General features: G+C 40.5%; 1 protein-coding gene across 5 annotated transcripts in view; it reads left to right on the top strand.

Annotated features, from left to right (window-relative positions):
* Positions 1–17,286, top strand: part of EIF2AK4 (eukaryotic translation initiation factor 2 alpha kinase 4) — a 98,282-nt gene that overhangs the window by 15,033 nt on the left and 65,963 nt on the right. For all 5 annotated transcript variants that reach the window (XR_006218674.1, XM_042989171.1, XM_007081644.3 and 2 more), the window contains exons 3-8: positions 159–261; positions 6,248–6,400; positions 8,894–8,971; positions 10,131–10,279; positions 13,147–13,262; positions 16,943–17,100. Coding sequence is in view for 4 of the 5 variants with exons in the window: in XM_042989171.1 (XP_042845105.1) it covers positions 159–261; positions 6,248–6,400; positions 8,894–8,971; positions 10,131–10,279; positions 13,147–13,262; positions 16,943–17,100 (757 nt within the window). In the remaining variant the exon portion in view is untranslated. The remainder of the gene's footprint in view (positions 1–158; positions 262–6,247; positions 6,401–8,893; positions 8,972–10,130; positions 10,280–13,146; positions 13,263–16,942; positions 17,101–17,286) is intronic.

Here is a 17,286-nt window from a genome sequence, read left to right as displayed (position 1 = left end):
TGGGATGCCGTTGAAATCCTTTGAGATGAAGGGAAATGCTGCTGGTGGTATAGAAGCCTGTAGGAAATCCCTGGGCCTCAAGGTTGCACTTAGCAAATATTAACGCAAAGAGGCCATACTTTTTTGGAGTAACTCCTTTTTGTCTTTTTCTTTTCCAGAGTCCCCGAAATAGAGTTAAAGAATGCCAAAGGTCTGTCAAATGAGAGTGTTCATTTATTAAAATCCCACCTAGAGAAAGTGGCCAAAAAACATTGTGGAGAGGTAAGATATGTTTAACTGGAGTTGTAAGAGGACAGTAGAAATCTCATCCCGTTCACTAGTGTTCACCTTCCTGCCTTTTCTTTGGCTTAGAGGCCGTTGCATTGCACCTCAAACCCAATTTTGGCAAGAATGTTTTGTTTCTTGTTGATAGGTACAAACAGGAACATTGTTATGTGTATTTTTTTTAATTTATGGTTTTGATTAATGATAATTCATAGAGGTGTATCAATGGTATATTGATGCTTCAGAATTTTGAAGAGTCCATGTGACCCTGGCCCTACTGTGTGCACACTTTGGACCTGTCATCATAACTTGATACTGACTTGAACCTTTACATTGGAAAATGTTTGCAGACAAGTAATTTCTTTTTTTTCTTTCTTCTTTTGTATATATTTTGGGGAGAGTGCAAGCAGGGTAGGGGCAGAGAGAGGGGGAGAGAGAATTCGGAGCCGGCTCTGCACTGACAGGCTGATAGTAGCCAGCCGATGCGGGGCTCCGACTCACAAATCATGAGATCGTGACCTGAGCTGCAGTCGGACACTCAACCGATTGAGCCACTCAGATTCCCCCAGACAAGTAATTTCTGACCAAACCTTGCCACCTGCCCGTGTTTCATATCAGAAGAGCTTATTGTTTTCCTTCTTGGTGATTAGCGACATACTCTACTCCTTCAACGTCCCTTTTGTATCTTAGCATTTCCATTTAGTTATTAATTCTCTTTTAATCCTCCGCACATGAAGATATGCATGAGCTTCCCCTTGGGTGGTAGGTCTCTCTGGAGGGCTAGACTAGGTGACTTACTCTGGGTTTCTTAGCCCAGACCAGTTCCCTTCAAGTATCATCTGTCTTTTCCTCGCCTTTGTGTAAAATCACTCATATTCACATGAGCCTAGGCAGCTCATGCTTAAGTATCCCATCCTGTAAAAACTGAGAAGAGTTAAGGAAGGACTTACCCCAGGCCTCTGTGTCTCTTTTGGACTTGTGGTAAAGTGACTGAACTGTTTTCCAATTATGTTCTATAACACAGCAAGTCACAGCATGACCCCCTCACCCCTCTCCCCCCGCCTGGTACTGTTTCCAAGATGTTCAGTGATTGTTGAGCTACAGAGGTGATTGTAGAACAGCCTGGATAAAAAGCTAGTCCCTAGGAATTATTCCAAAGTTTTCTCTAAATAGTCTGATGTCTAACTGAAAAATAACGCGGAATTATATTGAAAATTCGACTGTAGAATCCTCTGGCTTCTTGGATCCGTAATGTGTGACATTTTTTTGAAAATATCTTTGCTTTATTTTTTACAAGACAATATTATTAATTGTATTCACTGAGCTGTACACTGGATCCCCAGAACTTATTCATTGTATAACCAGAAGTTTGTACCCTTTGACCAATATCGCTTCCCTTCTCCCACCCCCAGTCTCTGTTTTTAGGAGTTGGGCTTTTTTGGATTCCACATATAAGTGAGATAATCCAGTATTTGTCTTTCTCAGTCTGACTTATTTTACTTAGCATAATGCCCTCAAGGTCCATCCCTGTTGCCAACAGCAGGATGTCCTTTCTCGTGGCCACAAAGTGTTCCTGTGTGTGTATATGTGTACCACATCCTTATTCATCCGTTGACAGACACGGAGGTTGTTCTCATGACTTGGCTTTTGTGAATAATGCAGCAATAACATGGGAGTGCAGATATCTCTTCAAGATCCTATTTTCATTTCCTTTGATACCCAGAAGTGTAGTCGTTGGATCATATGGTAGTCTGTTTTTATTTTTTGAGAAAACGATCTCACTGTTTTCCACAGCGGCTGAACCAGTCTCATTCCCATCAACAGTGCACAAGGATTCCCTTTGCTCCACATCACTTGTTATCTCTGATCTTTTTGATGACAGCCATTCTAACAGGTGTGAAGCGATAGCTCATTGTACTTTTGACTTGCATTTCCCTGATGATTAGTGATGTTGAGCACCTTTTCATGTACCTGTTGGCCTTCTGGATGTCTTCTTTGGAAAAATGTCTATTCAGAGCCTCTGTCCATTTTCTAACTGGAGTATTTGGGATTTTGTTGCTGTTGTATGAGTTGCTTATATATTTTGACTATTAGCTCTATCAGATAGGTGATGTACAAATATTTCCTCTCATTCCATAGGTTGCCTTTTCATTTTGTTGATGGTTTCCTTTGCTGTGCAAAAGTTTTAGAATTTGATATGGTCCCACTTGTTTATTTTTGCTTCTGATGCCCTTTCTTGGGCTTTCTCTTAAATTACAGTTTTTACTTTGAGATAATTATAGATTCACATGGAGTTTTAAGAAATGATACTAAGATCTCATGTACCCTTTACTCAGTTTCAGGGATGTTATGTAAGTGGAATCATACAGTATGTATTCTTCGATACTGACTTTCTTTCCTTTTTTTTTTTTTAAAGTTTATTTATTTTTGAGAGAGAGACTGGGAGTTGGGAGGAGCAGAGAGAGAGGCAATCCCAAGCAGTCTCCCATGATGTCAGCGCAGAGCCCGAACCGGGCCTCAGTCCCATGAACCATAAGATCGTGACCTGAGCTGAAACCAAGAGTGGTTGCTTAATCCACTGAGCCACGCAGGTGCCCCTTGGCTTTCTTTTCCCTGAGAATAATTCTCTAGCATATCCAGATTGTTGCATGTATCAGTAGTTATTATTTCTTATTACTAAGTAGTATTCCATGGTATAGATATACCACTGTTGATTTAGCCATCCACCAGGTGAAAGACATTTGAGTTGTTTCTAGTTTTTGGGTATTAAAAAATGAAGCTGTTGAGTGATTCATATATAGGATTTTTTTTTAACGTTTATTTTTGAGAGAGAGAGAGAGCGTGTGCACAAGCAGGGGAGGGGCGGAGAGAGGGAGCCACAGAATCCAAAGCAGGCTCCAGACTTCCAGCTATCAGCACAGCACGGGGCTTGAACCCACAAACTGTGAGATCATGACCTGAGCCGAAGTCAGATGCTTAACCGACTGAGCCACCCAGACGCCCCTATAGGGTTTTTTTTAATGTTTATTTATTTATTTTATTTTTTTATTAAGAAAAATTTTTTTTATTACGTTTCTTTATTTTTGAGAGGCAGAGAGAGACAGCATGAGTGGGGGAGGGGCAGAGAGAGAAGGAGACACAGCATCCAAAGCAGGCTCTAGGCTTCGAGCTGTCAGCCCAGAGCCCCACGTAGGGCTTGAACCCACAAACCGTGAGACCATGACCTGAGCCGAAGTCGGACGCTCAACCGACTGAGCCACCCAGGCGCCCCTTATGTTTATTTATTTTTGGGAGATAGCACACATGAGCTGGAGAGGCACAGAGACAGGGGGACAGAGGATCTGAAGTGGGCTCTGTGTTGACAGCAGACAGCCCAGTGGTGGGGGAAGGGGGGGGGCCTGAACTCACAAACCATGAGATCATGACCTGAGCCGAAGTTGGATGCTTACCCGACTGAGGTACCCAGATACCTCTCATTAAAAAATTTGTTTTTATGTAAATATAAATTTTCATTTCTCTAGAATAAATGCCCAGGAGTGCATTTGTGGGTGTATGTTAGTGGCATGTTCAATTTGTAAGCACCTGCCAAACTTTTCCAGATTGGCTCTACCACTTAACATCCCACCACCAATGTGTGAGTGATCCCGTTTCTCCACATCCTTGCCAGCATTTGATGTTGTCGTTTAAAAAAAAAAAAAAAGTTTATGTATTTATTTTAAGAGAGAGAATGTTCTAATGCACACAAGCAGGGGAGAGGGAGAGGGAGAGAGAATTCCAAACAGGCTCCGCACTGTGAGCACAGAGCCCGACACAGGGCTCGTTCTCAGGAGCCATGAGATCATGAAGTGAGCTGAAATCAAGAGTCGGATCCTTAACTGACTGAGCCACTCAGGTGCTCCAGTGTTGTCATATATTTTATTTCAGTTGTATTCTAATAGATGTTATGATGGTTAATTTGGTCAACTTGGCTAGCCTATGGTACCCAGATATTTGGACAAGTGTTGTTCTAGGTGTTTCTTTGAAGGTATGTTTTTAGATGAGGTTAACATTTAAATTAGTAGAGTTTGAGTTAAGCAGATCACCCTTCATAATGTGTGGGCCTCATCCAGTCCCTTGAGGGCTTTGACAGAAAAAGACTGGCCTCCCTGGAAGCGGAGGGAGTTGCCAGAGGGCTGTCAGACCACAACTGCCACAGCAGCTCTTTGCTGGGTCTCCAGCCTGCTGGTCTACCCCACAGATTTTCAACTTTCCAGCCTCTGTAATTGCATGAGTCAATTCCTTAAAATCAGTCCCTTTCTCTGTACATGCACACACACACACACCCCTACCTTATCCTATTGGTTCTATTTCTCTGGAGCACCCTGGCTAATACAGATAGGTGTTGTGAGGTGATGGGGTGGCTGGTATAAATAAGGAGAGGCTTCTGATGACGTCACATTTGAGCAGAGTGCTGAGAGAAGCAAGACAATCAGCCATATAGGTACAGAGGGAGAGAGGGACAGGAGCCACTGTGGAAAGTAGTTATTTTCATCTAGTCCTATATATCGTATCTGATGTGTTTGTACAGAAAATGCTACTAAATTAAATCGATTGGCAAAAGAAAACCCCTACACCGCTTGACTCTTCCCTCCTTTCTGGTGTAATATTGGTTTCTCATTGACATCACGGAAACTGCCTACTTTCCCCAACTTTTCTTAAAAGAGCTTGTCTTTGAAGAATTTGCATCCTACTTAGACTCTAGACTTAACTATAAAGTGAAGCATATCCAGTGAATGCCACAGCTTCTGCTATAATCAGAAAATACATTGGGGTGCCTGGGTGGCTCAGTTGGTAAAGTGTCTGACTTCAGCTCAGGTCATGATCTCACAGTCTGTGGGTTCGAGCCCCTCATCAGGCTCTGTGCTGACAGCTGAGAGCATGGAGACTGCTTCAGATTCTGTGTCTCCCTCTCTCACTGCCCCTCCCCCACTTGCACTCTATCTCTTTCTCTCAAAAATAAATAAATACTAAAAAGAATTAAAAAAAAAAAAAAAAGAAAATGCATTAACTTCCTCCAACCAGAGCTGTGGAGTCTTTGTATTTGCTCCTCAAGAGGAAGGTAAGTGACCACCAAATGAACTGACTGTATTCTTGTGTACAGTAACTTTTATTATTAATTACGACCCTCTCAAGTCCCTTTAGAAATAAGAATTTTTAAACTGCCTTATTGTAATTGAGGAAAAAGAAAATTCTCAGTGGCGGTCCTCATCTGCAGAAGGAGCTTGGCATTCTTGACCTTGTTGGGCTGGGGGTTGGAGTGGTCACTTTGGGGTCCCAGAGACCCTTGTCCTATGAGCTTACCAACCTTAGATGTGATTTATGACTCCTAGAGGTGCGGGAAAGTGGCTCCTATGCTCACATAAAGAATGTCTGAGGGGGGCATTTTTCCTTCTGGTATTATCCATGAGTGCTGCCCTAAGTGGGAATGAAATTCTTTCTTAGTATGGATCAGCCTCCTACTGACCTGTTACTAGCAGGGAGAGAGTGAGGCCTCGAAATATTTGCCTCTGTACCCCAAAGAATGTTTTCAGTACACTGTATGGACAGATGAAGGCTTTTAAGCTGGCGATGATTTTTCAGCTATCGTTATCTAGACAGGTTTTCTAGTTGGGAAGGTACTTTATTTTTGTGCAGTGTTAATAAATACTTTTATCAGATTTGTTTGTACAGAAAAATATTTTTGTCAGATTTATTATACAGAAAATGCCAATAAAGTAAAAAAGTACTGTAAAAGAAAAGTGAAGTTTTTTTGGTCTGGTGAGCCCCAAAACTCTCTCCTGCCATGATTGTATCATATATACCTAATTCAGAACGGGGCATGACAAAGTGAGTGTCACCATTGTAAGCGGGCCTCTGATAGCCTGCCTGACTTTCTGTAGTCTCCTTTGGGCCCTGTCTTCTGGTCATTTTACCATTTGTGGTTGATTTTCATCTGCATGTTTAGGTGATGATTTTTGAACTGGCCGACCACGTGCAGTCCTTTCTCAGCGAACATAACAAGCCCCCTCCCAAGTCTTTCCATGAAGAAATGCTGGAAAGACGGGCTCAGGAGGAGCAGCGGAGGCTGTTGGAGGCCAAGCAGAAAGTGGAGCAGGAGGTGAGACCCTTGTCCCTACCGGTGGCCGAGCCCAGAACACCGCGAGCTCCTGTGGGTTCTTTCTCTGTCTCTGCCTACACACTTAACTTTATTTAAGTTTTGCTCAGCATTTGATTCAAGAACTTTAGATTCGAATGAGAAGAGGCCCAAAGAGTAACTGAGAAATATTATGAGTGGTTTTCTCCATATATATATATATATATATATATATGTATATATATATATATATGTATGTATGTATGTATTTCCTCCCAATATGTTAATGCTGCTCCTAGAACCCTCAGTCTAGTCCAGATTTTTAAAGAGAAGAGAAGAAGGTTTGTTTAACCAAACTTCTTTTATTTATGGTCTTTCTGAACTTGTTAACCTGTGCACAAATTCACTGAGGGTTTTTTGTGGTTTTTTTTTTTAGTTATTTATTTATTTTGAGAGAGAGAGAATCCCAACAGGTGTTGCACCACCAGTGTGGAGCCCATTGGAGGGGCTTGAACTCACAAACCTGGAGATCATGACCTGAGCTGAGGTTGATGCTTAACCGATTGAGCCACCCAGGCGCCCTAGGAATTTACTGAGTTTTACTGAATTTTCTTCTTCCTTCTGTGGAACAAGTATCCCCTACCCAAATGAGTACCAAAGCCAGAGATTGAATTTTTTTTTATGTTCACTAACCATTTGTATTTTTTTCTTTAATCTGTTTGCACAAGTGTGTACACTTCTGTGTTATTTTTAAAATCCTTTCACCAAAGAAAATAATACGTATCTAAGTTTCCTCCTTGATTTTTAACTTAGTGTTTTCTGGTTTTTTTTCTATTTAGTCTTTTAATCAACTTACCTAGAACCCATTTTGATGTGGGTTATAAAAATGAGCGTCCTAAGTTTTTTTTCCTCCATTTTTTTTCTTAGTTGATTTGTATTATTTCCTTTAAAGTGTACTTTAACTCTTTCTGTATACTAAGTTCTATTTGTGAATTATCTATTTTGTTCAGTTTTTTCCTGGACTCCTTACCAGACTCTGAATTACTGTATCTTTTATAATAATTTAATATCTGAAAAGGCACATCCCCCTCTCTTCATTTTCCATTATTTATGCTTTTCTTTCTTCCTCAGCCATTCTTACCCACTTATCCTTACAGGTGAACTGCAGGATTGTTCTCTCAAAATCAAAACAAACTCTCTGCACTAGACTTATATATTCATTTAGGAAGAATTGATGTCTTGACAATATTCAGACTTCCTATCCAGGAATGTTCTTCTTCATTTATTTTTATCTCTTGGTGAGGCTTTCTAGTTTTCTTCTTGTAGATGTTATTATGTAACTATTTCTTTTTTTTTTTTAATGTTTGTTTATTTTGGGGAGAGAGAGAGAGGCGGAGTACGAGTGGGGGAGGGGCAGAAAGAGAGGGAGACCCAGAATCCAAAGTAGGCTCCGGGCTCTGAGCTAACAGCTCAGAGCCCAATGTGGGGCTCGAACCCATGAACTGCGAGATCATGACCTGAGCTGAAGTCACATGCTTAACCGACTGAGCCACCCAGGCACCCCTAGGGTTTGTTATTCTGCTTTTCTTAGGTTCTTACTGCTGGTTTTGGGGTTTTTTTTTCCCCCTTCATTTTGTTCATCCTGTGCTTATAAGTTAACACCTGTCTCTTTGTGGGCCCTATTCGTTTGTTACTTCTGTTTTTTTTTTTTTATTTTAGAAAGAGGGAACGCATGAGTAGGGGAGATAGGCAGAGGGAGAGAGAGAGAATCTTTTTAATGTTTATTTCTGAGAAGAGAGCACAAGCAGGGGAGGGGCAGAAAGTGAGGAGGACAGAGGATCTGAAGAGAGCTCTATGCTGACAGCAGCAAGCCCCACGTGGGGCTTGAACTCACTACACCTGGAATTTAGGGGACTCAAAAACACACTATTTTTCTCAACCTTAATTCAGATCCACTTGAACAACAAATACAGGAGTTAAATGGATGGAGATCCAAATACTGCTTTGAATACTGAGCAAACTAGAGAATGCCGCTTAAGGTCTATAGCATGTGGGGGTGGTGCCCGGGTCATTGCCATTCCTGGTCAAGGCCCTGAAGACAGCTCAGCCCACCTCCACCACGTTGGCCCTACACCCCTGTGGCCGAGGGCAGACAGACGCAAATGCGTGTTCTCATAGACAGGCAGACTTCAAAGAGGAGGGCATAGGTCAAGGTGGGGAGAAGTGCGAGGCCAAGGGTGATGCTGTAGTGAAAGTCTTTCTACATGGAAACATGAAGAGTGGGGAGTCACTGCCCCTCCCCCTAGTCTTGAAACCTTACTAAATGGGAACAACCACTGCAGAGGACCTGCTACAACCGGCCTAACTATAGTTTGCTGTCAGGTTCTTTATATTCAGGCCTTTTGGGAAAGGAGGGCTTGAATTACAGAAATGTAACAGGTTTTTTTGTGGTTGTAGGATTTATATATTGTCTGGGTTTCAGAGATTGGCATTTGATGGCAGTATGTTTTATTTCAGCAACGTGAAATCCTTCATGAGATTCAGAGGAGGGAAGAAGAGAGAAAAGAGAGAAAAAGGAAAGAAATGGCTAAGCAGGTACTGTATCAGTTGTACCATACTAAAATACTTTCATTTTGCTAAACATAAAATGTTATTTCCCTTGATGATGTTTTCCTCTCCAATGTTAGTAATAGTAGTAAAGCTGAAAATGAAGCACTAAAAAAAAAATCCCCCAACTGGTATTCGTTGCGTATTTTAGATTCCCCTAAAGAGGAAGCAAAACTTAGAGTTGTGTGTTATCTGTAGATGACACAGTCTGATGGAATCACAGTACTTTATCAGATGAGTCCAGGGAGAGCAGAGATTGAAGCTTTGATATTAACCCAGACTGGAATTCCGTTTCTTTCTTTAAAATTGTTAATACGTACTTGGAAAATACAACGAATGGAAGTCATATTGTTCTGCTGGAGATTTCGTTCATTGATGGAAAAGAAGGATCCCCCAGGGCAGGTTTAAAAAGCAGTGGTGGAAGAGGAAAAAGCCTTTTTTCCTATATTTTTCCTGACTGCAACTTGGTCAAAAAACCAGTTACACACATTTGGAGAAATCCAGAGAAAGTTTTACTTGTTCCGCTTTGTAGAATTATGGCATTTAACTTAAGGGCAACTATGGGGGGTGTTGAGAGGAGGCACTGATGTACAAGTAAGGAGCACCTGGCTTAAAGCTTTGGCATTTTTACTGCCGGCCCTGTGACCTTGACAGGTGACACTAAATGTGACTCATTTTCCTCATCACTTAAAATGGGGCTGATGATGCCTCCCTTCCTTCTCATGTAGTTATTCCCACAGATAAGTGTCGTCTGTGAAAATACAGAGCTGTACACGAATGTAAGATGATGGGACTGTTTCCTCCAGCTCTCTCTTGCTCTGATCCACCTGCCCGCCAGCATTCTCTTTGACTGTCTTCTTCTCTTTACCCCCTCTTGCTTTTCTCCCTAAATTTTCATGCATCTTCTGAGATGTTAAGCATTTTCATTTATAAAATTCACATTCTCTTGAAACTGTTAACCCTGGCCTTCAGTTCTTGAACCAGTATATATCTGGATGTTAAATTTTTAAAAGTTCAATTTTATTCCACTGGAAAGCATTCAGCTTAAATAAAATTTTCACTCTCTGCTGAATTAATGATTATGTACCGTAATTGTCTCTTATTTATGACTTGTATCTAAAGTAGGTTTTACTTTTCTGTTTTCTAGGAGCGTTTAGAAATTGCTAACTTATCAAACCAAGATCAAAATTCTAGGAAAGACCTAGGAGGACATGGAACAGCTGCCAGTCTACATGGAGGCCTTCCCGACTTCGTAGGAAATGGCAAACATCGGACCAACTCCTCTGGAAGGTCTAAGTAAGTCCTTACGATTTCTGATCTGGAAGGAGAAAGTTGTAGAAGAAATAAGATAACTTGGAGTGCCATGTGATGGAATTTTTAGATCACAGTTTCAGTAACTCTTTCAAAGCCTATAAATATATATATATATATATTTTTTTTTTTTTTTCAATTTATTTTGAGAGAGAGAGAGTAAGTGGGACAGGGACAGAGAGAGAGAATCCCAAGCAGGCTCCGTGCTATCTGTGCAGAGCCCAATGTGGGGCTCAAACTCAGGGAACGTGAGCTCAAGACCTGAGCTGAAACCAAGAGTCGGATGCTTAACTGACTGAGCCATCCAGGTACCCCTTTGCTACTTGGCTTTTTTTTTTTAATCCTCTTTCCTTCTTTTTTCAGGTGTCAAGGTCCAGACACCTAATTTAGTCTTCTAAAATTGATTTATCTCTATCTCTTTTATAAGACGTAGTTAATAACATTTGGCAGTTTTGTTTAAAATACCTGTTATTTTTACGTACTGCCACAGCTACTTGGAAAAATTGGTAACATGGGTGAAGTCCCTAATGATACTGCAACCCCCTGTGAACATTCCATAATCTAGAATAGATCCTCCTCTATGAGACCAGTGTTACTGCTTCTAAATTCCATTTGTTTGCTTTGGGATGGCTATTTCTGGTGGAGTTCAGAAGCTGCTTTACTTATGAATGAATTCAGTTCCTAAAGGTTGTTCTAAAACTCAATTCTGGACGAGACCGAAATAGACAATATGAGCACTCAATATATATACATCTTTTGGGTGAAAACAGGAAACATCAATGACACTGGATTTTGCCTTTTTATCCCTTCGAACTTTGTGTGATTTTTATCTTTCAGAATTGTTATTGCTGTTAAACAGTCTGTTCTGTTTGTACCACATTTATTGTTTTCTTGATACTTTTCACTTTTAAAATTCTATTTTTCTTTCAATCCTCATGATACATCTTGTCTTACTAACACTCTTAACATTCTCATTGTATTTGTACTTAACAGTCATGATGTAAAACACCTTTAAACCAACCATTTACACACTGTAAGCAACTTAAAAGATGACATGGTCTAAAATGTCTGTTAGCACCATCTGTTGGAGGGAGCTGAGCAAATGTAGAGGTGCTTCTAGATAATTTATGTTAATAAGCCTACCATATCATTTTAAACCTTTGCTTTTACATTTTTCTCCATAAATTTCAGTGTGCCCTTGGTTGCACAAAGAACTTTAGAAGTAGAAATTTAAACAGAACTACAGTGTATCAGCCGTTCCCTAGCGTTTGGAATAGGTAGACACATGTGTGATATGAGAGACTCAAATCTTAATGGGTCTTGTCAACAATGTGGGAGGGGCTCGGGGTAGGGGAAGACAGGTAGGTTGGAGGTGGAGAGACTAGTTAATAAAGGAGTATATCATGTATCCAGGAGAACGTTGGTGGTGACCTGAACAGGGCAGGAGAATTGGAGATGAGAGGGTGGTACTCGGGGATCAACTACACATGAAAGATCTAGGGGCTCAGGGAGGCTCACATGTTTCTGACTAGAGACAGAATGGATGACTGTGCCACCAACCAAAATAAAAGAGCAAAGGGGAAAAACCAGATTGAGAGTGGGTAGGAGAGTGATGGCGGTTTTATTGAGATTGCAGTAGCCTGAGGAGTAAAGAGAAGACACAGACAGCCAAGTGTAGAAGTTTGAAAGGGAAGAATAAGAGGAGGTGAGAGCAAGGTTGAGGAAGGGGAATGTGGACCTTGGAGAGAGCTATAGTCTGAGGGGAAGGAGCCTAGATGGAGGGGCAGATTGAACATATAGGAGAGAGGGACTAGCTGCTGGACCAAGATCTCAGAGAGACTCTAGGGAATGGAACTGAGGAACACGGTCCTTAAAGTCTAGGAAAAAGAAAGAACAGTGCAGATGCCAAGAAACATTATCGGTGGAATGGTAGAGTGGGCTTCACTGCCCATTGCTTCATGTTCTCGGTGAAAGTTTAAGTCAAGATCATGCTCATTGCTTTGAATGAGAGGGTTGCTTTCTAGAGATCTGTCCTTGTGCCTCATCAAAGCATTTCATACAGGGGTCCAATCCTGACCGTCTCTCCGTGGTCTCTTTACTGCATCGTCTACCAGTTTATTCATTTTTATTTATATTTCCCAATTACTATTTTTGCATTATAATCTAGCTTCCCAGCTGTTGCTCCTTGCTCAGAAAAAAAGCAGGGAAAGGGAAAGAAGGGAGGAGGTGGTGGGCTTTGAACGTTTTGGAGAAGTCATAAAGGGGATTGGCTGAGTGTATCTATCAAAGACAAGTGAGACAATGAATGAGAGCATGCCATGGTTGGGGACCCAACTGGAACTAGGAATTTGTAATGCTCCAAACTCCCCATTTGCAGCTTCTTCCAGTTGTGCAGGTGCATGAGAATGCAGAGATGTGAGATCAATATGGGACTGAGCTAAATCACTGCTGTAGAACTTCTGTGATGATGGAAATGTACCCTGTCAGTGCTGTCCAATATGGTAGCCACTAGTCACTTGTGGCTATTGAGTACTCAAATTTGGCTATTGCAGTTGAAGAACTGAATTTTTAATTTCATTTTAATTAAATCTAAATAGCCACTTGTGGCTAGTGGCTACCATATGGGACAGCACAGATCCAGAGTTAAGGGTTTGTAGAGTTCATATGGAGAAGACCTCAATGGAGTGGGGGTGGGAGTTGAACAACATTCCCATTAGCACTTCACCTCAGTTCCTAGTAGAGATAGATGCTAGACATTGAATGGGCTAGCAAACAGGAGAAAATGGAAGCGCAAGGATTTCCTGTGTTAATCTTAAATTGAAAGAAATCATTGTCCACATTTATTTTTTAAGGCGAGAACGTCAGTATTCTGTATGTAGTAGTGAAGATTCTCCTGGCTCTTGCGAAGTCCTGTATTTCTCTATGGGTAGTCCTGATCAGCTCATGGTTTACAAAGGGAAATGCACTGGTGAGTAAACTTGCTAACTTCATTTCAGTTATTCTAACTACAAAAGTTAACCATGAAAGAACAGAGTGGATTGGAGTCTGTGGTCTAAACCAGTGTGGTCCAGGGAAATCTATTAAGACCATAAGTCATTCTCGTTCCCATTACCTAATGACCAAAATGAGAAAGCACTCAGGTTTCCTCCTCTGTAACATGGAAACAAAAAACTTAAGCTCTTAGAAATATTGTTAGATTAGAGATAATGTAAAATTTGTCATTTTTATAATCAGTCAAGCTTTTTGAAACCAAAATGGGTGAAATATGAATCAGTAGAATTTTGTATCTTGCACATCTATTGCTGATAAAATATGTGTAACAAAATGAGTTCTAATACCTATAATCTTTCATAACCCAAGTCTGATTTTTTAGTTGATATCCATCTAAATAGCACTTTTCTCTTGGCATGTTGTATCTGACCAGGAAAAGCACTTCATTTTCTATGTGTTTTATTTAGCAATTTTGCCTACTGATGGGTATTTGGGGTGAAACTGGTTCAGCAATTCATCATTTGAATTGTTTATATTAAAATCACACTTTCATTATCTACTTTTTTGCCCTAATTTAAATCTTTTATCAGCCATACAGATACAGCCACTACTTGGTGTAGGGATCACTTGCATATAGTGAATCTGACAATTTAATTTTTAGTCTCATAAATATTCTTTGCCAAAGCTAACAGCCAAATTTTCTAAATGGAGTTTACTTTCTTTTGGTGTCTTTTTCCCTTTAAGGAGATGCAGATAAGCGTGGTAGTTGCCAGGGAGCAGGCAGCAGGTAGAGGGAGAAGACACCAGATATCCGAATAGTCTATGAACTGGACACTTAACCTTGGCTGATGGAATGCAGCCTGAACCGCACAGGACTGTGTGGACGCTGACTGTGCCATATGCACACTAAGCAACCATTTGGTGAGGTTCACGACCTTGGACCTGAGACGTCCTTGGCTCAGAGGCATTTCAGATTCCCAAACTGGCAACATAAAACACTACTTTCAATAATCTGGGGAAATCAGGAAGGCAAATTAACCCAGTTGCTTATTATTACCTTAGCTCAGTCTCACTGGTACTCATTAGATCAATTTACCTTAGTTAATACCCTCATTAGGAGACACATTTGCAATCGGAACATTTTTTTATAAAACCGTTGCATAAATTATTTTGCTTTCCACAACAGGTCTAATTTTTAAAATACGTCCTGATTTTCTACGAAATGTTTTTATAAAAGATGAACTCACTGGCATTTGTTTTTCAACTTAAAGCTGTTAGAGTCAGCTGACGGATAAAGCGCTTTAGACACCGTCTGTAGAAATGACCATTAACACATAATAGAGTCTCAGTCGGAATTCTGCTGGTAACCTATTTACCTTCAGCCTCATGGCAGTGTGTTCTTTTGTCTCTTATTACCCCCATCACAAAAAAGTGACAGGAGGGTGGTGATGACAAAATTATAATCCAAAAAACCACAAACTCTAAGCAGCAATTACGAGATACCTACCTGGTTCCAGTTTAGGAGACAAATATTGCAAGACATTGTACCGTGTAATGCACACACATCTAATTAGGCTTTGTGTAAATAACATCACATTCCATCCCATAAACATTTTAATATGCGTTTTCCAACGTGTGCTGTGTAGGCCCCACATTCCACAGGTTGCTTCCTTTGGTTGACAAATTCTCAAACATCAAGGGTTTTTTTTCCCCTCAGGCTAAGAATGTCAGGAATTATTTATAACTAGCATAACCAATCATTTTAATTAAAATTTCTTAAATTGCCAGCATTTCTACGAGATAAAAACTGCCTCTCAGGTAAAAAGTCTAGGGGAGCTAGTTCGCTTTTGCTAAGACCACTTTGTCTTGTACATCCAGGTTACTTTTCATTTTTTTTTTTTTCCAATATATGAAATTTATTGTCAGATTGGTTTCCATACAACACCCAGTGCTCATCCCAAAAGGTGCCGTCCTCAATACCCATCACCCACCCTCCCCTCCCTCCCACCCCCCATCAACCCTCAGTTTGTTCTCAGTTTTTAACAGTCTCTTATGCTTTGGCTCTCTCCCACTCTAACCTCTTTTTTTTTTTTTCCTTCCCCTCCCCCATGGGTTTCTGTTAAGTCTCTCAGGATCCACATAAGAGTGAAACCATATGGTATCTGTCCTTCTCTGTATGGCTTATTTCACTTAGCATCACACTCCCCAGTTCCATCCACGTTGCTACAAAGGGCCATATTTCATTCTTTCTCATTGCCACGTAGTATTCCATTGTGTATATAAACCACAATTTCTTTATCCATTCATCAGTTGATGGACATTTAGGCTCTTTCCATAATTTGGCTATTGTTGAGAGTGCTGCTATAAACATTGGGGTACAAGTGCCCCTATGCATCAGTACTCCTGTATCCCTTGGGTAAATTCCTAGCAGTGCTATTGCTGGGTCATAGGGTAGGTCTATTTTTAATTTTCTGAGGAACCTCCATACTGCTTTCCAGAGCGGCTGCACCAATTTGCATTCCCACCAACAGTGCAAGAGGGTTCCCATTTCTCCACATCCTCTCTAGCATCTATAGTCTCCTGATTTGTTCATTTTGACTTTTCATTTTTTAAGTGGAAAAAATAATTACCATTATTTCTTTGAAACACTTTTTTTCATTAGAAGACAGTGTAGCATCATGGAAAGATATTTATATACTACGAGAAAAAGACAAAATAGTGTATATCATTAGTTCTCAACTGAGGGCAGTTTTGTCCCCTGGGGGACATTTGGTGCTGTCTGGACATATTTTTGATGGTTAAGACTAGGGTAGGGATGCTGTTGGCATCTAGTGGGTAGAGGCCAGGGATACTGCTTAACATCTTACAGTGCACAAGTCAGCCTTTGGTGACAAAAGATCTTAGTACAAAATGTCCATAGTGTCAAGGGTGAGAAACCCTGTTAATGTATGCTATGATTTGGTAAATTAGAAAAAGAATAGAGGGAACAGGAAGAGAAATAAAATGGTGATATTATAGGTGATGCTTTTCTCCATTTCCAATTTTTTCTGGTAATTTTCCAGGCACAAGTGGAAACCATATGCAGGTCACTAAATAAGTGTGTCTGTCTTCCTGATTTCAAATTTAAACCGTCATTTCTTGTTCCTTCCCTTAAAACCATTGGCCAGTTTATATTTGCTGACCATATTCAAATTTTATAGTAAGAAGATCATTGATGTCTTAAAATTTCCAAATTATTAAAACTTATTTTTACTGTGCACACTAATCTACATCAACAGAGTTATCTTGATAGAGTGTTCCTATTTCCAGATTCCTTCCATCATATTAGTAGCTATCGCCTTAGTAGCATAGTCATCAGAAGGGAAACGGCTGTAAAAGTAACATGCTGAGTAATGGCTAGTAGAGGAAAGCACTGATCTGCTACTAAATCTCGTTTATTTTCCTTTTATAAAAATTAATATTTAAGGGTTCAGAGTATGTTGTTAAATATTATAAATTTGGTTACAAAAGAGCGTGTATTCCATGAAATCATATTTTTTATAGTTAGCACATGGTATATCCACTGTTGAATGAATAAATGAAGATATATCCCCTCTTTCTTTACCCCCACAGAAATTATACCCGTGAGATTTCATTATATTTTCTTTCAATGTGCAGGCAGTGATGAGCAGCTTGGAAAATTAGTTTACAATGCTTTGGAAACAGCCACTGGCAACTTTGTCTTGTTGTATGAATGGGTCCTTCAGTGGCAGAAAAAAATGGGTCCGTTCCTTACCAGTCAAGAGAAGGAGAAGATTGATAAGTGCAAAAAGCAGGTGGGCATCTGAAGTGGCCGTTGAGCAGAGGCCTCACCCTGAAATGAGGAGATGACAGAACAAAAGAGCGGTGTGTTTGATTGGCTAGCAAAGATGACAGAATGGCATGAGATCTGTTTAACCAGAGGGGATGGTGGGGGACCCGCCCCCCGCTTCCAGAGTTTCCTCAGCCCCTTGCTGACTCTG

The sequence above is a fragment of the Panthera tigris genome, chromosome B3 (assembly GCF_018350195.1).
Source record: "Panthera tigris isolate Pti1 chromosome B3, P.tigris_Pti1_mat1.1, whole genome shotgun sequence".
Classification (NCBI taxonomy): Eukaryota; Metazoa; Chordata; class Mammalia; order Carnivora; family Felidae; genus Panthera; species Panthera tigris.
Note: the sequence above shows the minus strand (reverse complement) of the source record. Positions and strands in the feature narration are given on the sequence as shown.